Source organism: Xenopus laevis, chromosome 3S (assembly GCF_017654675.1).
Source record: "Xenopus laevis strain J_2021 chromosome 3S, Xenopus_laevis_v10.1, whole genome shotgun sequence".
NCBI classification, from domain to species: domain Eukaryota; kingdom Metazoa; phylum Chordata; class Amphibia; order Anura; family Pipidae; genus Xenopus; species Xenopus laevis.
In genome coordinates, this window is record NC_054376.1 from 18,892,076 (window position 1) to 18,917,770 (window position 25,695).

The 25,695-nt window shown below is 41.2% G+C and overlaps 2 protein-coding genes across 9 annotated transcripts in view; both read left to right on the top strand.

Moving 5' to 3' along the window:
• Positions 1–408: 408 nt before the first annotated feature.
• The window catches only part of sting1.S (stimulator of interferon response cGAMP interactor 1 S homeolog), a 61,554-nt gene continuing 36,267 nt past the window's right edge, over positions 409–25,695 (top strand). For 4 of the 8 annotated variants that reach the window (XR_005966561.1, XR_005966560.1, XR_005966562.1 and 1 more), the window contains exons 1-4: positions 4,459–4,738; positions 11,519–11,623; positions 19,967–20,193; positions 21,822–22,002. Coding sequence is in view for 2 of the 8 variants with exons in the window: in XM_041588052.1 (XP_041443986.1) it covers positions 19,967–20,193; positions 21,822–22,002 (408 nt within the window). In the remaining 6 variants the exon portion in view is untranslated. Of the gene's footprint in view, positions 1,855–4,457; positions 4,739–11,518; positions 11,624–19,966; positions 20,194–21,821; positions 22,003–25,695 lie in introns of those variants that run through there. The other 4 variants (XR_005966559.1, XR_005966558.1, XM_041588052.1 and 1 more) reach the window with 4 other exon arrangements.
• Positions 2,397–3,305, top strand: LOC121402120. Its single transcript, XM_041588054.1, has 2 exons — positions 2,397–3,007; positions 3,092–3,305. The coding sequence occupies exons 1-2, from the start codon at positions 2,397–2,399 to the stop codon at positions 3,303–3,305; spliced, it is 825 nt and encodes a 274-aa protein (XP_041443988.1).

Here is a 25,695-nt window from a genome sequence, read left to right on the forward strand (position 1 = left end):
TATCCTGTTTGTTTCCCCTTGCCTCCAGGACCAGGAATTCTATATCTTTGGAGTTAAGTATAGGTTTTCCATGTTTTCCCTTTTATTTTACAACTGTTTGTAATTGTATTATTGAATGTATGTCTCTTTTGTAACACCTTTTTTGTATTTTGCACTGTTATACCTTTTATAATATTAAAGAGAATTTAATAAGATTGTCTTTGATGCTCTAAACGAACCTAGCCTGAAAGAGTGTAACTGTGAGCCTTAACCCTCTGCATGCTGAAGTACTTGTTGAGTCAGTTGGGACTAACTGACCATAGGAGAGAGTGTTTGAGGCATTGTGTAGTGTGAGTTATTACCTGTTAAAGAGGGCAGGGGAATAGTCACATTAGGTTTCTATCGCCTGTGAATGATAGATGGTGGCAGCGCATGAGTTTTGTGGGTGTTGGTTGGTGTTTGGGGTGCTTTGGTGTTAGTCTAACCTGTGTGCAAGGTGGGTGAGAGACTGAGTGAGTGACCCCTAATAGCCACACCTAAAGTCACGTGCGGTTGGGAGTACCGTGTCCGTGACAGATTGGTAGGCAGCGGTGGCATATTATTTATTTAGAGCATTAGTGCTTGGGTTAAGTCATTAAACCTTGCACTAAAGAACTGTAAATCCTTGCGAGGAGTTTACAGTCTTCAAAGACAAACTCAGTGCATACTATTTTTATTAAGACATACTTGCAAACAGTTTCCCTTCCCTTCTTGTTTTTCTTTTCTATCTTTTATTTTGGAAAAGTGTTGCAAGATGGCAGCATTTTACAAGAGGCAGACCAAGGAGACCCTCATCAATCTCTGTGAGCAAAGGAATTGATGCAGCGGACAAATCGAAGGAAATGTTGATTTGTGCCTTGGTGGAAAAGGAGCAGCAGAACTACACACCTGAGTCAGGAGACTATGCAACTCAGGATGTCCCAGTGATGAACTCTGTTCCTGGATCCTATCAGCGAGAGGACAGTTCTAGCTGCAGTGGGCAGGATGACAGGAATTCATCCCTGCAAGCAGTTTTGCAATTGTTGGGTTCAGATGACCCCCAGCTGCGTCTTCAACTTATCCTGCAATATCAACAGGCAGAAAGAGATGCAGCAGCAGCAGCAGCAGCAGCAGAAAGAGATGCAGCAGCAGCAGCAGAAAGAGATGCAGCAGCAGCTGAAAGGCAGGCAGAACGACAGCATCAACTGGAGTTAGCAAAGCTCCAGCAACAAAACTCACACCTACCGTCCATGGAACCCAGGGTGGCCCATCCTTTCCATATTTCCCATGACAAATTCCCGACCATGGAGAAGGATGGAGATATGGACACCTTCCTGCGTGGGTTTGAGAGGACTTGTAGACAGTACCAACTGCCCCGGGAACAATGGGCAAAGTACCTTACCCCAGGGTTAAAAGGCAAAGCCCTGGAAGCCTTTGTGGATTTACCACCAGAGTTCGATGGGGATTATGATGCTATCAGACAAGCCTTAATTGACCGGTATAATCTTACTCCAGAAAGATATAGGAAACGGTTTCGTTCCCTTCAAAAAGGTCCTGCTGACAGCTATGCAGATATCCTAAGTAGTTTGAAAACTACCTTTAAGCAATGGGTCTCTGGACTGGATGTTACCACAATTGAGGATTTAACTGATTTGATGGTCAAAGATCAGTTTCTACACGTATGTCCATTGGAAGTACGGCAGTTTGTTATGGACCGGGAGCCTAAAACAGCAGACCAGGCTGCCAAGCTTGCTGATACTTATGCAGCTAGTCGGATGCCAGAGCACCGCAGAGCATCTGTACCAAGCTACAAGGAGCGATCAACAGGAGGAACCGCACACAGCAGTCCACAGTCTGGTGAGAATTCATATTTTGGGGGGTCTGTTGCAGCTGTTGGGCAAAAGGATACCCGCCGATGTTTTTCCTGCAACCAGATGGGCCATGTGAGGACTGACTGTCCACAAAAGAAGGAACCAACTTCACCTGGACAGCCTGTTGTGATGCTTGTGTCTGGTAAGCCTGAGAATCTACATCATCATATGCAGTCTGTGATTGTGGGGGACAAAGTGACTCAGGGACTAAGAGACTCAGGTTCTAATTTTTCTCTGGTGCGTCCAGAGATGATAAACACTGGGGACATTATTCCTGGAAAGACTTTGTCCATAAAGGGAGTGGGTGGGAGCCACCCAAAGGTGCCTGTGGCAAAAGTTTTCTTGGATTGGGGTGCGGGGAGAGGTCTAAGGGAAGTGGGTGTAACTAATGAAATTCCTGTAAATGTCTTGTTGGGGAATGATTTGGGTTACATGATAACTGCTTTTGTGCCCTATGACCAGGTCTCACTAGGTCCAGCCGCGCTGGAGTGTGGCCACCCATCTTAACGGGTAATTGTAAAAAGTACAATGCAGCAAAGTAACTGGGAGGGAGGACTGGGAGGCAGGAGCCAGAGTCAACCAGTGCCTGAACCAGTGTTATCCCAAAGTAGGGATAAGAAGGGAGCGGGGGAGGAGAGGTTTCCCCTAGGAGTCTCCCTGGTGCAGCCCGGTAGTATACCGGCAGTGAGGGATTTCCAGCGTGTAATCCCTGATCCTGTACCCAAACTGCCTGAGGTCTTGAGTGGAGGTCAGCAGCTACGCCAAGCTCAGGAGTCAGTGCAGAAGCATGAGGGACAGGTGGTTAGGACTCAGAGTAGGGTCCTAGTGGATAGTGCCACTCAGACTGGGGAGAGTGATGGTAGTGGTGGGCCAGGAATAGCCATCATGCCAGAACCAGTACTGAGGGGGACTAAGGTGGTCAGTACTAAGGAGGAAAGGCTGACAGTACCAGGAGTTGCTCCCAAGTCAGATAGCAACAAAGTAGTTTTTCCAGAAGTCCAGAGTATTAAGGACGAGCCCAGTGGTTTATGCCAACCCAAGACTAAGCAGGTCAGTGGAGACCTGGGTGGCATCAAGGGGGTGGGAGGCCTCCAGCTACTTTCTATGTCTAGGCCCAGGGAATGGGAGATTAGAGATAGGCTGGAAGGCCCCTCAGTGAACAGGGTGGGAGGCCGCCAGCTAGTTTCTATGTCTAGGCTCAGGGAATGGGAGATTAGAGATAGGCTGGAGGGCCCCTCAGTGAACAAGGTGGGAGGAATAGGTCAGGTGCCTGAGGAGAGCAGTGATAGACCATTGCCTACTATGCAAACCTGCACTCTGTCCAGAGACAGTGCAGATAGAGGCAAAACGGGAAGTATACCTACATCAAACCAGTCCAGTACCTGGGATTATACTGATACAGCCCTCAAGGAACAAGACTTTAGGCCTGGGAGGTAGCCTGATCCCTCATACTGTATAATATGAATGGATATTTCGATAATGACCTGGCTATGGCTATGGATTTATGTTTTTATTTTGGCAAGGTTAAGAGTGACCTGTAAGTCAATCTCCCCTTGCTCACTCTAAAAAGGGGAGGTGTCATGATACAGGCCTGTAATAGTTAATAAAACAGGCCAAGGTATCATGAGAAATATTTCTACCAGCATCTAAATCAGACACATAACAGGCCTCTGTTCACTATGGTCAGAGGGGTCAGAGCTGTAATGCCCTCCTCCATGCCCTGGCTGATAAGAGCCATTCCATGGGGAGGGGGAAGCCCAAGGAGTGAGAACGTAAAGTTCCCAGGAAGACCCTCAAAGGTGAAGTGAAGGTCACATATAAGGTATACTCAAATATATTTATCCTTACAGAACCCATACCTGTTGTACGAACAGTATAAAAAACTGATGATGGGTTCAAGGCAATTTCATCTTTCCAACGAGTCCAAACATGACTAGGTTTGGTACTCTGTGTATTAGATATGGATATCTGGGCAGGGGCAGGTCACACAGTATTGATGTTTAGTATCTATGGAATCCCTGAGAGAATTAATAACCAACGAATATAATATCATCTCTCTCCTATGTTCCAATTGAGAGTTATGGTCATTATATTCTTGGTCCAGTTCCTACTCACAGGAGGTCATAAAAACTCAATCTGTGTCCTGCTAGGCCACGCCCCCTTACATTCCTGAGAGAGGGGGGAGTGTGCAGTTACCTGATGCCCTGAAATCACTAATAAATAGTCAGCTCTTCTGACTAAATTTTGGATTTACTTTGGAGGACCAATTGCGATTGGAAGTTATCCTGTTTGTTTCCCCTTGCCTCCAGGACCAGGAATTCTATATCTTTGGAGTTAAGTATAGGTTTTCCATGTTTTCCCTTTTATTTTACAACTGTTTGTAATTGTATTATTGAATGTATGTCTCTTTTGTAACACCTTTTTTGTATTTTGCACTGTTATACCTTTTATAATATTAAAGAGAATTTTTTTTTTTTTTAAATTTCTTTATTTAATCAAAATTTTCCAAAAAAAGACCACGGAACAAAACATACAAAGTAAATACATAGTACAAACAATATCCAAAAAAAACAGAAAAATAAAAAACAAACAAAGGGATACAGAAAAAAAAGGGGGTAAGGGGGGGATACTTTGCACCGCCTTATGCTTTATTTAAAATCCCAATACCAGGCTTAGCCATTTCTCCCATAAACCTATGCCATGGGTGCCATATTTTCCAGTAAATGCCACTATTATTGTGATAAATATATGTTAATTCCTCTAATGTTCTTATTTCTTCCACAGAATTTACCCAATTGTTATATGTCGGCGCCTCTTTATTCTTCCAATTCCTAGGAATCAAGACCTTGGCTGCTTGCATTAGGTGAAAGGTAAGTGGATCCTCTAACATCTTATTTTTTCCAGGAAATACATTCAGCAGTATTATCGCGTAATCGGTAACCTCCAGTTTTATAGAAGTTATATTATAAATGCTTTCTAATACCTGAGTCCAGAAATCTTTCAAACTTGGACAAGTTAACCAAATGTGAATGTGTGAGCCCGCTTCTTTATAGCATCTCCAACATACATTGCGAGTCTGTGGATGCCTCTTATGGAGTTTAACTGGAGTATAGTGCCATCTTGTCACCATTTTATATACTGCTTCTCTAATTCTCTCGGCCCTTGTCATCTTATTCCCATGCTTAAAGATCTTACTCCATTCCTGTTCTGAGAATTTATATCCCAGTTCCCTTTCCCATGAGTGGCAAAAACTTGGGAATTTAAATTCCTCTGTGTTTAATACAATCTTATAAATTTTAGATAAAGGTTTAGTCAGTTCTTTATTCTGGTTAAGTATCTCCTCCCACTCTGTAAGGGGTCTATCCCATTCCCTTTCTTTTTTCATTTTTATAAAATATTGTAATTGGTAATATCCCCAGATATCTCTTGGGTGTTTCCCCCACCTCTTTTGTAGGTCTTCTAGTGGGCTCATTTTTCCCCTTTTAATCAGATCTTTTATCCTCGTAGGTCTTTCGTCCCACTTCTCCCAGGCTGTAAATACACCTTTTTCCATTCCCGGTGGGAAATTTGGGTTGTTTCTTAGGGGTTGTAGTACATAAGGGGCTTTCGTCAAATTCAATATAACTTTGTTCTTTTGCCATATTTTTAAAGTTGCTCTAATTATCGGGTGTTGGCTCATCGCCTTATGAACTGCCCACTTCTCATCCCATAACGAGTTTTCTAACGGGTAGGGGCACCAGCCTTCTTCTAACTCACACCACTCTTTTCTTCCTACCCTCCTAGTCCAATTCCACATTCTCACCAGATGTACTGCTAAACAATATAAATAGGGATCTGGTACTCCCATCCCTCCTTTTTCTTTTATTTGGGTTAATTGCTTAAAACTAAGCCTTGCTGTTTTCCCTCCCCAAATAAATCTAATAAGAATCGATCTTAATGTATTAAAGCACATACGAGGGATATCTATGGGAAGAACTTGTAGTAGATATAAAGCTTTAGGATATTAAAGAGAATTTAATAAGATTGTCTTTGATGCTCTAAACGAACCTAGCCTGAAAGAGTGTAACTGTGAGCTTTAACCCTCTGCATGCTGAAGTACTTGTTGAGTCAGTTGGAACTAACTGACCATAGGAGAGAGTGTTTGAGGCATTGTGTAGTGTGAGTTATTACCTGTTAAAGAGGGCAGGGGAATAATCACATTAGGTTTCTATCGCCTGTTAATGATAGATGGTGGCAGCGAATGAACTTTGTGGGTGTTGGTGTGTTTTTGGGGTGTCTGATGTTAGTCTAACCTGTGTGTAAGGTGATTGAGAGACGGATTGTAACCCCTTGTAGCCAAACCCAAGAGTTAAGTGTGGTTGAGTGAGGCGGTTTTGTGACAATGGGAGAGAGTAGAGAAGAGAGAGAGTAGTGTTACACAGATAAAGGAGTGGAGGGTTATAGAGAAAAGGAAAGAAATTTGGGGTCCCTACAGGTCACATACAGGTAAATCTACACAGACTGGGCATCACATACCAAAATGGAAATAGCAAAATGGCTTTTCTTTAAAGTAGGTAAAACCAGAAAGTATTAGTGTGTGAGGCTTATTATAACAATGGATGTGGCTTATGGTTGTGGGAGGGGCTTGTTTTAGCATGCCAAGCTATGCTCACCACACAGCATCCCTGCACTTTTTTCACTTCAATTCAAGCACTGTATAAGGGGATCATATAATAATCTTTCTAATGCTTTATTTACTGGTAGTGCTTTCCAGTTGACGCAAGGTCACTCATTTCGATTAGAAGAAAAGAGGTTCTGCCTAAATATTCAGAAGGTTTTTTTACAGTGAGAGCTGTGAAGATGTGGAATTATCTCCCTTAATCCTGTTGTACAGGCTGATACATTAGAATGCTTTAAAAAGGGGTTGGATGGCTTTTTAACAAGTGAGAGAATACAGGGTTATGGAAGATAGCTCATAGTACAAGTTCATCAAGGGACAAGTCCATTTTGGAGTGAGGAAGGAATTTTTCTCCTTTGAAACAAATTGGAGAGGCTTCAGATGTTTTTTTTTTGCCTTCCTCTGGATCAACTAGCAGTTAGGCAGATTAAAAAAAGAGTTAAAAGGTTGAACTTGATGGACATGTGTCTTTTTTCAACCTAATTTACTAGGACTGAAGAGAATCTAGCCCCTCAACCAGCAACTTAGGGCACATTTGTTAAAATTCAAATACGTGAAACCTGATGACTTCCTAGCAGTCAAGACTTTATTGTGAACTTTTAATGAATTAAACATTTAAATGAGTCCATATGACACAACTAATAGGAATTAGCAGTCCAGTTCAGTTCTTCCCCATGAGGTGCTATAACACCCTACTGATCTGGTAATTCCCCAGAGAAGAACAAGCATTCATTTAACTCATTTTAACACTATTTGTTAAAATGGATTTGTCTAGGAGACTAAGGGGCAAATTCACTAAGATGCGAAGTTGCGCCAGGTGAAGTTTCGCCGCACTTCGCCACACTTCGCCAGGCGTAGTTTCGCCAGGGCTCCGCAAATTCACTAAAATCCGAAGTTGCGCACAGGGGTAGCGTAAGGTTGCGAAGTTGCGCTAGCGTTGATTCGCTATATAAAGCGAAGTTGAGCTAGCGAAGGCTAATTTGCATACGGCGAAATTCAAATTTCAATGGAGGAACACGTATCTGCATTACAAATGCCTAGAAAACCTTGAAATCTGCAAATAAAAATTTTATTTTGCCCTACACATGTGCCCACTGTCTAGGTAAGTTGCCATGAGTCAGGAAATGTAGGGGGGAGGAAGGGGAGCCCCAAAAAAATTTCGATCTTTTTCAGCCTATCAGCCATCATGTAGAAAACACGCCAGCGTTTTTTGGGACTTAGAAAAAATTTTGACTTTTTTTGAAACAATCCCTATCTACTCTATTGCGCTTCGCCAGGTCTGAGGTGGCGAAGGAAGTCTAGCGTAAAAGGTAGCGTTCACTACACTGCGCAAGTTAGTGAATTTGCGTAGTTTCGTCGCTAGCGAAGATTCGCCTGGCGTAAGGTTGCGAAGTAACACTAGCGAAACTATGCCAGCGTTCGTTAGTGAATTTGCGCAGTAGCGAACATGCCAAACGCTAGCGAATTAACGCTAGCGTTCGGCGCTTCGCGCCTTAGTGAGTTTGCCCCCAAGTGTCTATGAGACACTTAACAATTAGAAATAATCCATGGTAATGCAGAAAATACCAGAAAATCTAAATTGGGTTTTTCGGATCTTCATACCTTATGTCTACTAGAAAATAATGTAAACATTAAATAAACCCAATAGACTGGTTTTGCTTCCATTAAGGATTAATTATATCTTAGTTTGGATCGCGTACAGGGTACTGTTTTATTATTACAGAGAAAAATTATTTGAATTTGAATTATTTGATTATAATTAAGTCTATGGAAGATGACCTTTCCGTAATTTGGAGCTTTCTGGATAACGAATCCCATACCTGTATATGTATATATATTGTGGCAAACTGGTAGCTTGCACACAGAACTTTTGGGAGAATTAGACAATGGTAGGCAGGCAGCATAGGACAAGTAAGCAGAAAGACAGTAACACACCTGGCTCTTCAAGGAAAACACAGGTTTATTTTCCCGAGATTAAACAAACATAATCAATCGTGCACAGGTGTGACCATTGTAGTAAACAAACAAATCATAAAATAACAACCTTGACCACTGGGTACTACCTTCACACTTTTAAAGTAGTCCCCTGACTAAACTGGGCCCCTTGTGGACCAGCACAGCAAAACAATATACAGTAGTTTGGCTCACCACTGTATTCACAGGACTCTTTCCTGTTAAAGTCCAGCTTTTTGGCTTCCCTCACTCTTGCAGCCAGACTCACTAGCTTAACAAACTCACGGTCACCTTCTGCTTCAGGCAGTCACAGGCAGCACTCCCAGCTCCTCTGGGAGTTCTTTACACAGCCAGGTCTCCTACCCGCTGAGCCCTTTTGAGAGACATACTCCTCAATTCTAATTATATTCAAATAACTTTTCCATAGGACAGCTTTCTTGAGCTCCAATCGCTGGACTGGAACCAGGGAATGGAGTACCTGGCTACTAAGGTCTTTAAACAGAGAACGGAATATATTTATACATTTTACGTTTTTCAAGGGACCAGAAATGGTGTAAAATCCAGGAAAATGTAAAATCAGGGAAATATATTATGCATAATATATAGATGGGACCACAAAACAACAATTCATTAAAGCAACGATCAAGAGCAAAATTATTATTATGAAACCCATAATTATGAACTCACTGTGAAACAAATATTAATAGCACAAGCACTTTATTTAATTAATTTATGGTACACAAGTGCAATTGATTTTTGCAATTAATTATAAGCAGTGTCCAGGCACAGAATTGATTGGAAATTTTCAGCACGTGTTTACAATGGCACTAAGCACTCTATAAGCACTTATAATTATATTTTAATCAATTCTGGTAAGGGAGTGTGGGGTTTTTACTGCTGCTCTTTTCTAAATGGTTTTTGGTTGGTTTATATACCTCTACACCTCCTAGAACGAATGAGTAAAAGTGAGTAAATATCTATTACAAGGAAATTAATTATCTTTTTGACTTACTTCTTTGTGATGAAAAGTCACATTATTTCAGATTTGGTTTGGCCAGGCACTTAGATTCGCCTGAATTAGAATCCTGCCTAAAAAGGCAGAATCCTGAACTGAATCCTGCATTTGGTGCATCCCTAGTTTTTTAATTACTTGACTTCTTTTTACGGCTATTTACAAATTTCAAATGGGGTCACTCACCCCATCTAAAAACAAATGCTCTGTAAGGCTGCAAATGTATTGTTATTGCTACCTTTTATTGTTTGTCTTTCTATTCAGACCCCCTTCTATTCATATTCCAGTCGTTTATGCTAATCATTGCATGGTAGCTAGGGTAATTTGGACCCTAGCAACCAGATTGCTGAAATTGCAAACTGGAGAGCTGCTGAATAAAAAGCTAAATAAATAAAAAATGGAAACCAATTGCAAATTGTCTCAGAATATCACTCTCTACATCATACTAAGGGCTCTTACTCATGAGCGTTTTTCCCTGCGCTCCCCTGCGTTCCGTTTTTCGGCGTTCAGCCGCAGGGGAGCGCAGGAATAGACGCATTTCATTATTTAAAACGAGGCTGTACTCACACAGGCGCGTGTAGGCGCCGAACGCAGGAAAAGTGCAGCATGTTGCGTCTCAACCTGCGTTCGGCGCCTACATGCGCCTGTGTGAGTACAGCCCCATTTGAAATAATGAAATGCGTCTATTCCTGCGCTCCCCTGCGGCTGAACGCCGAAAAACGGAACGCAGGGGAGCGCAGGTAAAAACGCTCATGAGTAAGAGCCCTAAAAGTCAATTTAAAGGTGAACAACCCCTTTAAACTGCAATGTACGTATTGTCCTTAAATATGGATCTTGTGACCTTATTATTAGTTTGACAGAAATGGATTATTGAGGGTAAGAACAAAGATCATAGTAAATTTTGCAAAAACTAAATGATACTACTACTAGCACATCTTATATTTAATGATGAAGTAATAAGGTATATCTAACGAGGTAAAACTACAACTATCTGATCATGAGCAGCCTACATTAGTTGCCTCTCTAACTTAATACACATATAACAATTGTTATGTACTAGTTCACCATAGTTTATTGGTTTGAAGTAGAATATTAATTAGAAGTTGGAATGCCAACTAATATAAGCTGAACAGAGAACTTTGGTACACACATATTTTGTGTGGTTTCCCCTTAAATAATTTGGCTGCAGAGCATGACACCTGCTTCTGCTATTGCCCATACAGTGTGCAGATCTGTGTGGGTCTGAGCTACGAGGGTTAATTGCAGGCACGACTCTCCTCTGACCCAAACAAACACCACACCAGGCACACACAGCACCAGTGGAGAAGGAGGGTGAGAGCTGACACTGCCAGTTCAGGGTCCTGAACAGGCAGCGTCAGCTCTCACCCTCCTTCCTTCTGTGCTGGACAGACAGCTCATGGAAACCTGAAACAGTACAATACTTGCATCCCGTTTTTTTTTAGCAGCAGTAATAATTGCCTGTAATACAACCATACAACGAAGCAGATTGGGAGCAAAAGGAAAGATGAAAACTTTACTACTGGTTTTCTGCTTGTGAACGTAAGGGTAATGCTATGAGTCTATCCATTGATTTTACTGGTATGTGTGGAGCTAATGGAGTGCTCATTGGCTATTTTTCAGTGATCTTACAGTTTCCAGGTTCGCAAAAGCTATATTAAATTTGCACAAAGGCACAGAGACATAACTTTTCACATTGCGAATATTTTTCCCGTTACTGACTTTTATTACATTTCACCATAATTATCCATTGTATGTAGCAATTACACTGGCATATCTGGATTATTGTTTTGGTAAAATGAGTGTGTTATTTATGGGTGTGATGCAAACGTGGGCATGGTTAAAAAAATCTTTGCAGGATAATGTGGTGACGTTTTTGAATTGCTGTGTTTGGCAAATGGCATATGTATGTTGTAACATATTTATCATTTTTAAAGCTTCTTCAAAACGCAGCCTGCTTTATTTAAAAAATGTGAATGCAGCATCTAGTTTTGGTTTCATTTCTCGCAGGAGCCTGAGGACAGAATCTGAGACTACTGCACCCTCCTCCCATTATAACTATGCGGAACTGTCTGTAAGTTGGGCTCTTTTTCAGTATTCCTCAGTACAATAAAGGTAAGACTAAGAAATGTGTACAGTGACAGTATATTAGCCTAGAAGTGCATTTATATTTACATATACAGTATACTCCTTCTCTTTTGAATTGTTCTGTGGTGCTGTATAGAGAAACTGTTTCAGTACAATGCTTAGGAAGCAAAGCAGCAAGAGCAGCAGATTGTGGGTTGCTGGGTCTATATATATATATATATATGCAATTCGAAATTCTGAAGAGTCGCACAACACCAATTATTGTTGCAGGAGGGGGGCTTGCCCCTTTTATTGTCACACCATGTGCATCAACATTTCTGGGGGGGTGAACGTTGATGCACATGGTGTGACAATAAAAGCGGCAACCCCCCCACCTGCAACAAAAATTGGTGTTGTGCGACTCCTCTTCAGAATTTGGAATTGCATGTGACTGGCTGTGCCAACTGTCTAGAGGGGTAAGCACCACCAGGCAGGAGAATCGTAGGAATGGAGGTGCAGCAATTGACAATTTTTGGATTTGCTGGGTCTGTAGCCACATAGTCTCCCTTTCTAAGTGACATGACATTTAGAGCTGTGTTTTTCCTGTTTATCAGAGAACTTGTAAATATATGAGGAATTTCAATGGGCTTTGGCTTAAAGGAACAGTAACACCAACAAATGAAAGTTTTAAAGTAATGAAAATATCATGTATGTTTTGCCCTGCACTGGTAAAACTGATCTGTTTGCTTCAGAAACACTACTATAGTCCATATAAACAAGCTGTTTGTTTAGTAATAGCAGAAATTGAAAAAAGGCTATATAGCACAGGTTAAAATAGTGGACAACAGATAATAACAGATAACAGATTTTTGAAGTGCTATGGGAAGCAAAATGGCACCTCAGTATGCCAACCTGTTTATGGCCCAGTTAGAGGAAAATTACCTGGCTTCCTGCAACACCAGGCCCTTAACCTATTTACTGTATATAGATGACATACTTATCATATGGACAGCATCAGAAAAAGAACTATTGGCATTCCACCAAAGATTTAACCAATTCCACCCCACCATCAACTTTACCCTTAACCACTCTTAAGGTGGCCATACACGGGCCGATAAAAGCTGCCGACAGACCAAGTCGGCAGCTTATTGGCCCGTGTATGGGGGCCCCCGACGGGCTTCCCCGATCGATCGGATGGGGTTAAAAATCCCGTCGGATCGCGGCCGCATCTGTTCGTTGATGCGGTCCCGCGATCCGACCGCCCGTTTGGCGAACGCTAGGATCCGATCGTTGGGCCCTAGGGCCCACGATCGGATCAGCCCGATATTGCCCACCTCAAGGTGGGCATATCGGAGGGAGATCCGCTCGTTTGGCGACATCGCCAAACGAGCGGATCTATCCGTGTATGGCCACCTTAACTCACACATCAACTTCTTGGATACAACCATCTACATCAAAAATGGAACCATACAAACATCCCTATACCAAAAACCAACAGGCCGTCCTGCATATATTATGTGGAACAGTTTTTATCCTCATCGCATAAAAAAATCTATTGTGTTTAGCCGGGCTCTGAGATACAACCGGATTTGCTCTGATGACAGAAATAAACATCTCCATTCCTTACGGAAAACTTTTGTTAATCAGGGATACCATCCGCAGGTTATTGATGATCAAATCCACAGAGCAACTCAAATACCCAGAGACACATTACAAAGAAAAGTCAGAAAACAACAGGGTACCTATTGTAGTTACCTACAACCCACAACTGAACATTATTACAAAAATAGCCAGAGACCTGCAACCCATGATCCATACAGATACCCGACTAAAACAAATATTCCCGAAACTACCTCTCTTGTCTTAATCTGAGGAAAATGATTGTCAGAAGTGCTCTTCCTAAAACAACTAAAGCAGGTACATTTCCCTGCAACAGCAACAGATGTGAAACCTGCGAATACATCCTGTGCAAAGATCAAGTTGCAATTCCGAATACACAAAAAGTCTACACCATTCTGGACCACTATTCATGCTATTCATGCTTCATCCAATGCGGTATACATGATTACATGTACTAGGTGCTATACATTGGTGAAACAGGACAAAAATTGCGCACAAGCATAAACCATCACAGACATAAAATCAACACTAAATCATGTGATACACCAGTGGGGAAACAGTTCTGCAGTTCTGTGTCATGTGGCTGGACAGTGAGTGTAGAGGTTTAAAGTTCAGTACTCTGCAAAATGTCCATTCCCGCAAGCACTATGGCACTGCTCTCCATTACAAGATATTATATATTTAATGTGTTTTAAATGTTCTTTCCATCCAGAGGATGTGATTTACTGAGTTAGGGAGAATGAGCTATTTAAATCAGGCAACTGCTGGGGAAAGGTCCCCACTCCCGCTCCGAGGCCTATGCACAGTCCCGCTATGCGGATATTCAGTTGGATAGTGAGGCTTGGTCGTGTCAAATAGGGGCAGGCTGAGAGATTACAGGCAAGTGGTGCCACAGGCTGCAGCCGATTAGAGGTTTAACAGCGCAAAGCGTGCCATTTCACCAGTAAATGGAGCAGCCCTTCGGGCATTTGCACAAATGGACAGATTGCCAGTCCAAGCATGAAGGTTGCCCCTTCATAAAGAGACTGCTTTTTAATATGTTGTTGCTGACCTTTCTTGGGGTGGCAATTCACTTTTGGATTATGTATATGACCACTTTAATGCAGTATACACATTGTGGAAAAACAAATTAAAACAATGTCCTTTTTTTTTTTTTTTTTTATAAACAACTAGCCACTAAGCAAAGGCTCCTAGTTTCCTACCCTTATTACAATATGCACAGATCTGTTGATTAGGCATCTAACAGCAGCACTACTGGCTACAAAGAAAAAAAAATTCTAAAAAAAAAAAAGAGTTCTAAATGCATTCTCAAATGCAAAATGAGTAATTGGCAAAAGGGGCTTTTCACAGGCTGCTGCCTCAGGGAAATAAATGGAAATTTGGCTCATAAAGTTACCAGAGGCAGCATTTTGCCGCCCCTGGTAACATGGCCGCTCCATGGCACCTGAGGCAAGGAGCTGCCCTGACTGGCAATTCAAAACCAACCCCAAATGTGCATTTCAACACCATCCTTTCCAAAGCAGAAATTAGTTTTTTTTCTTGGTATGAAAATCTGATAAATATGAAAAGATAAATTTAGAATTATGATGTAATTGGCTTTAATGTCTTTATTGATAAAAAGCTCTTTTTATTCTCTGTTGGTCACTATGAGGAAAGCAAAACTGCATACTCTGGTTTAATGTTTCCATAATCCATAATGATGATGTTTAAGCATAATATATGAATGCATTGCCCACTGTGTGGAATTTCATTGTGCCCCAGCAAGTAGTTCCGGAAATTCCTGAGGGCCGCGTGACGTCATCGCGCAGTGACGCAAATTTCGAATATTTAAAGGACACTCTTTCTGTAATACATTGCCCAAATGTAAAGGTTCTTTCCAAGTTCCTGGTGCTTCCTAATTGCTTGTTCTGAGTGTGTTCGCTGTGTATTGACCCTTGCCAGTCCCTGATACTGCTTCTTGCTGCCGAAACTGACCCCTGCCTGGCTGATGACTCTCTTGTATTGCATTTTGGTACTGTGCTGTTCTGTCTGTGTATGACCTTGGCTCTTGAGCCACATTGAGACCTCATTAACCGTGTGGTTTGACCCGCCTGTTCCTTGAATGCGCTAACTGCTCCTCCATCCCATCCATACACGTTTGGTTCCTGTGCTCGCCCAGAACTCTCTCCCTGGTTCTCCCGCATTAAGACCTGACAGCATAGCGGAGGGCTCCACCCGAAGCCAAAGGAGGCTGCTACAGGCAGAAGAGCGAGCTTAGACCAGAACCTTGGAGTTAATTCTGGGTTTGGGATTCCATTCATTACAGTACATTGGGCCACAACATGGACGCTGTCAGAGCAGCTGCTTCCACAGCCATGACTGAGGCAATCTTGGCAAGTCTGCTCCAAAGAATTGGAGAGCAGGATGCTAAGGAGGATCAAATTGTCCAGTGTCTCCAGGGACTTACTACAAGACTGGACACTATCCAACAGCAGCCAGTACCTAATGCTTCATCCTCAAACATGGCAAGCAGACCTCTACCTTCCTCCTCTTTCTGAAAAGTTTTCTGGGGATCGAAGCAAGTTTTTTGCTTTTCAAGAGGCGTGTAAGCTCCATTTTGGGGTTTTGCCCTATGCTGTCCCAACTGAGGAGTCAAGGGTTAATTTTGTCATAACATTATTACAAGGAGATCCCCAGCTTTGGGCTTTTAGCCTATCCCCTAGCGATCCACCCCATCTTTCCTTAGAAGCCGTCTTCAACGCAATGGCTGTAATTTACGATGATCCAAAATGCGCTGCCTTTGCCGATGCAGCCATACATAATTTCAGGCAAGGCAAGAGGCGGGTCAAGGAGTATTGTACTGAGTTCTATCGTGGGGTGGTAGAGATAGGCTGGAGCGATTCTGCTCTAAGGAGTCAGTTTAGTGTGAACCTTTCAGCAGCTATCAAAGATAGCCTAGTTAATTTTCTCTTCCCCTCCTGCCAAGAAGATTCCCCTATGGATGTTCCCTCTAGGTCCTCCATGGATTTGGTACTTAAGCCTGAATTCACTGCCCCTAGAGGAACCCATGCAATTGGGTTCTACCAGAATTTGCTATGAGGAAAAGATTTGTAGATGGGTCAATGGCTTATGTGCTGATAAGAGACATTGGCGCAACTCTTGTCCTAAGAGGCCGGAACCGACAGAGCCTAACCAGGTCTGGGGAGTCCTGTTTGGGTCATGCCGTTTCAACTCCCAACAGCTATTTTTTCCGGTGCTCCTAAGTTGGGATAAGAGTTGCTTAGAGTATCCCACTTTTTTGGATTCTGGGCGGCTGGGAACTTCCTAGATGTCAATTTTGTACTCATGCATGGCATTCCCACTAGGTTGCTACATCACAGGGGAATTGTTAGGTTGGGGTACTGGAGGTATGCCTTTGTGTCCTGATTTTCCCCAAGTTTTGGCAGCAACCATTCTTGAGGGGTTACCCTTAGTTTATTCTTCTTACTCTCATGTTTTTTCTAAAAAGGCTGAAACTCTGCGTCCGCACAGACCACATGACTGTGCTAATGATTTAATGCTGGGCACCTCACTTCCTAAGGATTGAACCTATTCTCTCTAGATTCCAGAGTCCCAGGCCATGGAGGATTATATCAGGGAAAATCTGAATAGAGGGTTTATCAGGTCATCCTCGTCCCCTGCAGGTGCTGGCTTCTTCTTTGTTGAAAAGAAGGATGGAGGGTTGAGACCTTGTATTGCTCTTAAGAAGAGCACGGTCAAGAATCAATATTCCCTTCCCTTGATCTCTGAACTCTATGCAATGCCCTGGCCGTCTTCCATGAATTTGCAAACAGTCTTTTCTGTGATCTTCTAAGTCGGTAGGTGGTGCTATACTTAGATGACATACTTATCTTTTCTTCTAATATAACTGATCATCGGGTTCATGTGCAGGAGGTGTTGCGTAGGTTGAGACACAATCAGTTATATGCCAAACTGGAAACATGTGTTTTCGAGGTCACCTCTGTGCATTTCCTTGGGTATATAATTTCTCAAAGTGGCCTAGAAATGGAACCAACAAAGGTTCATGCTATCCTATACTGGGCACAACCCCTTTCATTACAAGCTATTCAAAGATTTTTGGGGTTTGCCAATATTTTATTAAGAATTTTTCTACTCTGGATGCCCTAATCACTGCTCTCACTAAGAAAGGGGCAGATCCCAGTATGGGGTCATTGGAGGCTGTAAAAGCCTTTGATCTTTTGAAAGAGTAGTTTACTTCCGCTCAAGTTCTCCAGCATCCAGACTCAACTCTCCCCTTGCTGGTCAAGGTGGATGCTTCTGAAATTGGAACCGGTGTGGTATTATCGCAACGACATACTATTAACGGTAAAATCCATCCCTGTGCCTTTTTCTCTAGGAAGTTTTCCCCCACAGAGGGTAACTATGATATAGGCAACAGGGAATTGCTGGCCATAAAATGGGCTTTTGAGGACTGGAGACATCTTCTAGAGGTGCCAGGTTGGCATTGTTTTTTGCTTGCTTCAATTTTATTATAAGGTATATATATAAGCAGGGTCGCCATCAGGGGGGCACAGGGGGGACAGTCGTCCCGGGTCTGGAGCAGTTGCTGGTTTAAGGGGGGCCTGGCCGTGCCACACTTTTCTGATTAGCCGGGCCCCCTTTAACCAATTCAATAGGGCCCTTCCATTGGTGGTCAGCGGCTAATTGGGGCTAACCCGGTTGGCTGTGGCCCGTGCATATGTGTGACGTCAGTACGCATGGGCCCAGCCCTAAATAAGATGCCGTCGCTTGTTGCCGGAAGAAGTAAGAGGGTGCTGCATCGTGGAACAACTTGCTTGAAGAGAGGATCTGCTGCCGCCGCCGACTGAAGGGAGGACCTGCTACCGTCGCCGACTCAAGAGAGGATCCGCTGCCGCTTGAAGAGAGGATCCGCCGCCTGAGGAGAAGAAGCCACCTGAGGAGGAGAGAAAACCCAGGAAGAAGACTTCGCTAAGGAGAAACCAGGGTGGATTCCCAGTCCAGACCTGCTGCTGGCCACAAATTTTACCCCTTCCTGCCCACCAATGATTTTTTTGGTGATTTGTAAACGGGCCCTGCCCCTGGCCACCAATGTTTTTTTATTTGGTGATTTGTAAAGGGGCCCTGCCCCTGGCCACCAATGTTTTTTTTTTTTTTGGTAATTTTAAAGGGACCCTGCCCCTGGCCACAAGGCTATTTTGTAATTGTTTTTAGCTTTTTGCTCACCAGTGGTGCATATTTTCAGAAAGAGACACATTTCCATCTTTCACTGCCCTTATTAGGACTGGTTATTTTTTGACCAAGGGGTTAAACCAAATGACTCTTATTTATACATTAGAAATGCAGAAAATCTAAAACTGAGTGCAATTTAGGTTAGATTAGGTACCTGCTTAAAGAGTCTTGCTTGTGCAAGGGTTATTCCTAAGAAGAACATGTGCTTCACTAGTTACGAAATACCATACCATATGGCATGATGGAAATCATCTAAACGGACTGTGTCTGGAAAATCTGCATTGAAAATGTTTTTTTCTGTTAAATATTTTTTGCATTCACCCATTTGTAAATACTGATAAGCTGTGACTAAAAGCTGTTGATGTGACACTATCTACCTCATTCAAGCCCATTGTATTGAATAAATGTGCCTTTCTGTTTAGCAGTAGCAGAAATATGGAGATTAAAGCTTGTGTGCTTCATTCGTTTTTTGGCCCCTTCCTGTATATTAATAATCAAATGTGGGATCAACAAGGGTCCACCGCTGTTGCACCATACACTTCAATGAAGCACCAAACCTAAGTTTTTTTGCCATAAAATGCTCTGATCACTATAGCTTAAATCACAAAATAGAGAGAGGGTGGGAGAGTGCTGGTTAAAAACTGTGAGCAAATTAGCAACACATACCAAACTCACAGGTCTTAGCAAAATAACATAGTAACATAGTAACTTAGGTTGAAAAAAGATACACGTCCATCAAGTTCAACCTTTTAATGGACCTAGCTGCTAGTATTTTTATTGAAAATCCAACAGTTTGGTTGCATAAAGTGGACCATAAAGTGGTTGCATAATTCGGACCTAATCGATCGAAAATGGACCTATTTGACCAAAAAAAACTTCAACTTCATTTCGGTTGGTCTTTTTAAATTCGAATTTTGAAGTTTTATTTAATTTGAAATTCGACCCTTGATAAATATGCCCCTAAATCCAATAGGTTTGTTTTCCTACAAATAAAAATAAATTATATCTTAGTTGGGGTCAACTACAAGGTACTGTTTTATTATTACAGAGAAAAGGGGAATATGGTTTAAAATTTTTAATTATTTGATTAAAATGGACTCTATGGGAGACAATTTGCCTGTAATTCGTAGGTTTCTGGATAATGGATCCTTATACCATTGTGTATATATACATGAGCACAGATGTGCACTTCTGATTACCAAACACAAATAAAATGCCTGGGTGCAAATAAATAAGCTCAAAATAGTGGCACTGCACTCAACAGGTCAAGTTAAAAAAAAACAGAAACAATCATTGATGCATCATTTCATAAAGCAAAACAAGCAAAAAGTTTTGTTCTATGTTCTTGAGGAAGGTTACAGTATTTGATGTGATAGTTGTGTGTGTAGCATCAATATGCAAATGGAGCACTGGAACTGTGCACTTTGCACTGCATTAGTAAATGAAGCCATAAAAGAAAAATTAACCAATGTTTGGGAATTCAGCACTAATAATTAATGTATGCTACTTCTCATTAATAATTGTAATATGTTGATTTTGCAGATGACAAACAACCAATTCGTTCCTGAGAGAAGAGGAAAGAGAGCTGCCATACTGGCTTGCATCCTGGTCATAGTCAGCATTTTAGTTGTGTGGAGCCTTGGGAAAGAAAAATATTCATGTGCCCAGATAATATACAGTATGGCAACTCGTTTTGCCATTAGTCAAGGCTGCTGTTTTACAATATGTATATGTGAATTCATAGAAGAAATTAATCATTTGCACACCAGGTGAGAGTCATTTATAGAATAGAATTGAATTGTTATCATAACAGAACTGGCCAAAAGTTTTCAGTATCTCATGCTGAGGTACAGGGGCCCAGTACAAGTGTGATATTTGGGGCTTCCTATCATATAATAAATATTGGTTTTCAAGGCCCATTACAGTTATACTCCTGTAGCTCCCAGGTGCCTTCCCTGCGCTTGACAGATGTATGTTTAAAAGGTTCTGTTTGATACAAAGCCAGTAAATGTTAATTGCTTATTGGTTGCTGTGGGTTACTAGAACTGGACAGAAGCCGCCACTGCCTTACCCTCATGCCATATTTTGTAGGTTGAAAACAGAAATGGCTCGTGCCTTTTATTAGCATTAACATAAGTAAGCTAAAACAGGTTTAGTAGCATAATATCCTGAGATGGCTGAATGCAAAATATAACCACTTTGACAATTACATTTATTTATCTAAATAAGAGCACCATGACATTTGACATGTGCCAATATTTTCATAGCCATTCTTCATGAGGTTTAAATAGGATTCATCCCCCCAAATTTGAAAAGTTATTAGGCTGTGGCCTAATGCAGTGGTTTAGTCCCTCTGTGTGAAAATGATGGATCATTTATAAGTGCAAGTACAGTGTAAGCAAGTGCAATTTCAAGTACAAAGCACCATGTTTTATATACCCACAAAGCAGCATTTCCAGCTCATAATTCCAGTATAAATGCAGACATAATTGCATTTAATGCATTATAACAATGAAAATGATACTTAAATATTTGCTGTTGTCATTTTGGGCACTTGAATTGTCATGTGATTGCAGTTTGGAGTATGGGACCTGTTATCCAGAATGCTCAGGACCTGGGGTTTTCTGGATATGGGGGTCTTTCCCTAATTTTGAAATACATACCACAAGCGGGGGCGACATTGCAGTAGCCGCTTCAGGAAGCTACTGCATTAGAATCAACACTGATTTTAATTTTCCCACATTTTACTATGGTTTTTTGTGGTCCTACCATTTCAGTGGGTGTTTTTCCCTGATTTTACATGTCCTGAATTTTACTCCAAAATTTAGTGCCGATGTTCCCAAAATTATCTGTTATTATTAGTGAAATTAAGAGATGCAGCCTTTGCCCACAAGCCTTGTTATTAACACAGTAAATACTGGACAGAATTAATATTTCAAGTATAATTTAAGTACTTGAAGAATAAGTTGCTTAAACATTTCCCAGATTTTAAATTTTCCCCTGAAAAATGTAAAATGGGGGTTCTACTGTATTTGGGCAAACATATTGTCTGGTCATGTATGGAAACTTTTGGCAGAATGTCCTGTGTACCTATCAGGTTATCTTTAAAGGAACAGTTCAGTGTACAATTAAAACTGGGTAAATAGATAGTATGTGCAAAATAAAAAATGTTTCTAATATAGTTAATTTTTTTAGCATCACAATTCCTTAAAAAGAACTTTTCTTTTCTGATGCCAGGTAGATGTGGTATTGTCAGATCTGTATCTGAGATGGACCTTTCTCACTTCTCTTCAGATCCACTCATTAGAGTCACTGCCCAAATGAATGAATTCATGCAGCAAAGTAGTCATCCAAGTATATACAAAAGCCCCTAACACGTGTCTTCTTTTCTTTTAAGATACGATGGGCATTACTGGAGGGCGCTGAAAGCAAGCTTCAACCCAAGCTATGCTGCATTTGTCACTGCTGTTCTGTGTTATGTGTTCTATGAACCAGACTTGATGACCAGTTTGCCTCTTACCATGGACATAGCCCTGGTTCTGATCTGTTGGTTGTTATGCTGGATTCTTGGGATTCAGGTATTGATTTATTCAAACTCACTATTATAATTTTTTTTATATTTTAATCTAGTACTACAGTCAAGATAAATATGTTCTTAATTTTATATTCCAATATTTTTATTGAGTTTACATAACATAAACAAAGTTGACAGTAGCTTACAGTAGCACATTAAGAGACAGTACAGATTGAGTCTTCAAATATACCATATAGTCTCCACGTGTAGTTACATCAAAATACTCACAAATTTACACATAGCTTATAGTTAAACTGTGAACATCCACTGTTGGTGAATAGAAAGCAAAATACTGAAAATCAAATTAACCATTGAACTAGCAGACAAGTCCTGAAAATCCTATAAAAATAGTTACAAGTGAGATAAGACAGTGGTAACGATTCAAATGCTTAGCAAGGAAGTCGGATAATTAGTACCAAATCTATATTCAATCCAAGGGGACCAAACCAACAGGTATTTCTGGTGAGTATCCAGTAAGATGCTAGACATCTTCTCCTGGACCATTATCCAATCAATTTTACCCTTCGTGACCTCGATAGAGATATGCTTGGTTTTCCAAGCCTTTGCGATTGTTTGTTTTGCAGCCGTCATTATCAACAGGAAAAGTTGGAATTGGTGTGACGTGAAAGCATCAGGTTTTTTACATAATAGGGCCGTGCTAGGGTGTTTTGGAATAGGTATATTGAAAATGGAATAAATCATATTATATATTCTTATCCAAAATCTTTGAACTAAAGGACATAGCCACCAAATATGATACATAGTGCCCTTGTGGGTACAACCCCTAAAACATCTATCATCAGCTGAAGGTATAAATCGCGCTATACGTGCGGGGACCAGGTACCACCGGAGTAAAACCTTAGAATTTGTTTCTAGGAGTGAGACATTCCTTGAAGATTTCTTGATATTAGACCAAATTACTTCCCAGTCGTCTAAACCTATTTGACAGCCTATGTCCTCTTGCCATAATTGTGTATACGAAACCTGACGGGTGTCAGTCAGGACAAAAAAGTTATTGTACAATGTTGAAATCACTCCCCGCGATTTGGGCGCTTTACAACACCAATGTTCAAAAAAGGTCTGAGAACCGTTCACCACCCCTAAAGATCTCCATAAAGATTGAGCATAATGCAACACTTGGTTTACTCTATAGCTTTCAGCCTGTGATAATGGGCACCCCTGTCTGGTGCCCCTATGAATTGAAAATGTGTGGGAGGAGAAACCAATCATACCAACTATCGCAGTGGGATTACGGTAAAGTGAGCGGATCCATTGCAGAAACCCCCTACCAAAACCCCACTTACCCAAAGTTTAATACAGATAACTCCAGTTTAGGGAGTCAAACGCTTTACAAATGTCCAACTTCAATAACATAGCTTTAAGTTTACAGTTTGTTCCATTAACAACAAAAGACGTCTAATAGCGTCTGAGGCTTGGCATCCAGGAACAAACCTGACATGATCTTTGTGTATCACTTGAGGGAAAAAGGAGTTAATGCGTTGAGCAAGAATTTTCCCCAACAACTTCACATCCGTGTTTAACACTGATATGGGCCGATAGTTCTTACATGCAGATAGATCAGTGTCGGGTTTAGGGATAGCTGAAATCTTAGCCTTGAGCGTTTCAGGGTGTAATGACTCTCCATTTTTCAATGCGTTCAACATAGAGGTGAGGTGGGGGCCCAATTGTTCAGCAAATTTCTTATAATATAAATTTGATAAGCCATCAAGCCCCGGAGTTTTACCAGATGCTAAGGTTTTTATAGCAAGAGAAACCTCTTCTAAAGAGATATCTCGGTCAATAAGCTGAGCCTGATCAGGGGACAATTCAGGAAGGCTAATCGTAGAAAAAAACGTATCGAACGCCGATTCAGGCACGGATACTGGAGCTGCATAAAGGGTTTCATAGAATTGGGCAAATTGGTTTGCTATTTTACTGGGGTTTCCCGACAAGGAGATGTTCTTAATTTTTATCTGAAAGCAGGTTGTAGTGCTTGGAACATGAAAGCTGTTTTGCTTAAAAAAAAGTAGTTGCCTTTCCTGTATAAAGAATGTGTTAACTAGTAGTTATGTAATCATACAGTATGTGCCTCCCTCACATGTCCATTCAAGTGTCCATTTGTGGTCCAAGATTTAGGCATATTAAGCTTTCACATGTAAAAGCAATGTATAGATTGTTACACAGGTATAGGACCAATTATCTGGAAACCTGTGTAAGCCCTTTTTGGCCACCCCATGTGCCAAAGGTTAAACATCACACATTGTCTTACCAACTTCAGGTCCTGAGTCCCCTTTGCAAAGTGAAAGGGTACTGGGAATTACCTCTCATGGCAGTGCCTCCACCTAAGGGGATCTGGGAATACACCTACAGATGGCTCCATTCGGAAAAAAATTAAAACACACAAAGTGCTGTATAACAAAGCATGCTGGATAACCGGTCCCCTACCTATACTTCCAAGCATATTGAGGACAGAAAATGGGAAAGAGAAAAAGGGAATTTTTTTTATGACACTTACTATAATTATTCTTTGCTGTCCATGTCAGCACTGGATATAGCCCTGCCCCAATATTCATCAAAGCTTTCAGGCATCTAGTGACAAAATAGTGAATCTGCATTCCAGAAAAACCCCAAGACTCCCAAGACTGAGACCTCCAGGTTAACAAACTTTAAATAAGAGTGAATTTGCCTACCTGGAAATAAAACAGCAGAGAGTAAGGGTGACCATCAAAACAATTATGAGAGAGCTCATAAAGAAAATTAAATGTTCTACTGCTATACAACCTTTATCAGTACACAGGACCACACAACAAAACCAATACCAGACTTTATAGGCAAAAATACTACCCAGATTGAGGGTGTAAAGCAACCAAAATAATAAACGTGACCAAAGCAATAGTTCATGGGAGGAACTTCTTGCATCTAAAAAACAGAAAGAAAACTGAACAGACAAAGGGAATACAATATCTGGTCAAGCTGCCCACAAACAGCTCTGCACACTAATGCCACATCAGAAATGGATGGAAACATGATGGAAGATGAAAAGATGAGAAACTAGAAGATAAATAGGTGAAGAAAGATAAGTAATAAATTTGTACTCTTAAAGAACAATCGTTCTTTGGCTGCCAGGGTCAGTGACCCCCTTTTCTAGGCTAGTGAGCCATTATCAGGTCACACTTATATTAAGACCTGTCAGTCCCATGCATCTGCTTACATTTCTATAAATTCTTTTGCTACATGCACCTAGCAATCTCAATTAAAATTGGGTGCAGCTACTTTTTGTGTATAGATGTATATAAATTTCAATTGAGTTGAACAAATCCATGAATTAAAAATTAACCAGTCCTCATTTTTCTTGTATGAAATATTTAAAATATCTTGTTCAAACACTACTAAGTTGTTTCAAATTACTGTGAAGACACATCATTAACTCAAATGGTAACACATGTTCTAGCAATATATGGTGTGCATTGTGCTGGAGATAATACTGAAGAATTGCTCAATAAATATGGTCATTAATGCATGAAACCACAAATCAGAACTTAAACAGTTCAGTGTAAAAATAAAAACTTGGTAAAAATGTAATCTATAAAAGCTGGAGTGATTGAATGTCTAACATAGCAAAAGAGAACCAAACTTCCTGCTTTGGAGCTTGCTAACTCTGAGTTAGTCAGCGACTTTAAGGGGGCCACATGGGCCA

Coding starts and splice junctions, on each gene's coding strand:
- LOC121402120 (XM_041588054.1), top strand. CDS start 2,397: ATGCAGCAAAGTAACTGGGAGGGAGGACTGGGAGGCAGGAGCCAGAGT. Junction 3,008..3,091: donor GAATGGGAGATTAGAGATAG/GCTGGAAGGCCC, acceptor GATTAGAGATAG/GCTGGAGGGCCCCTCAGTGA.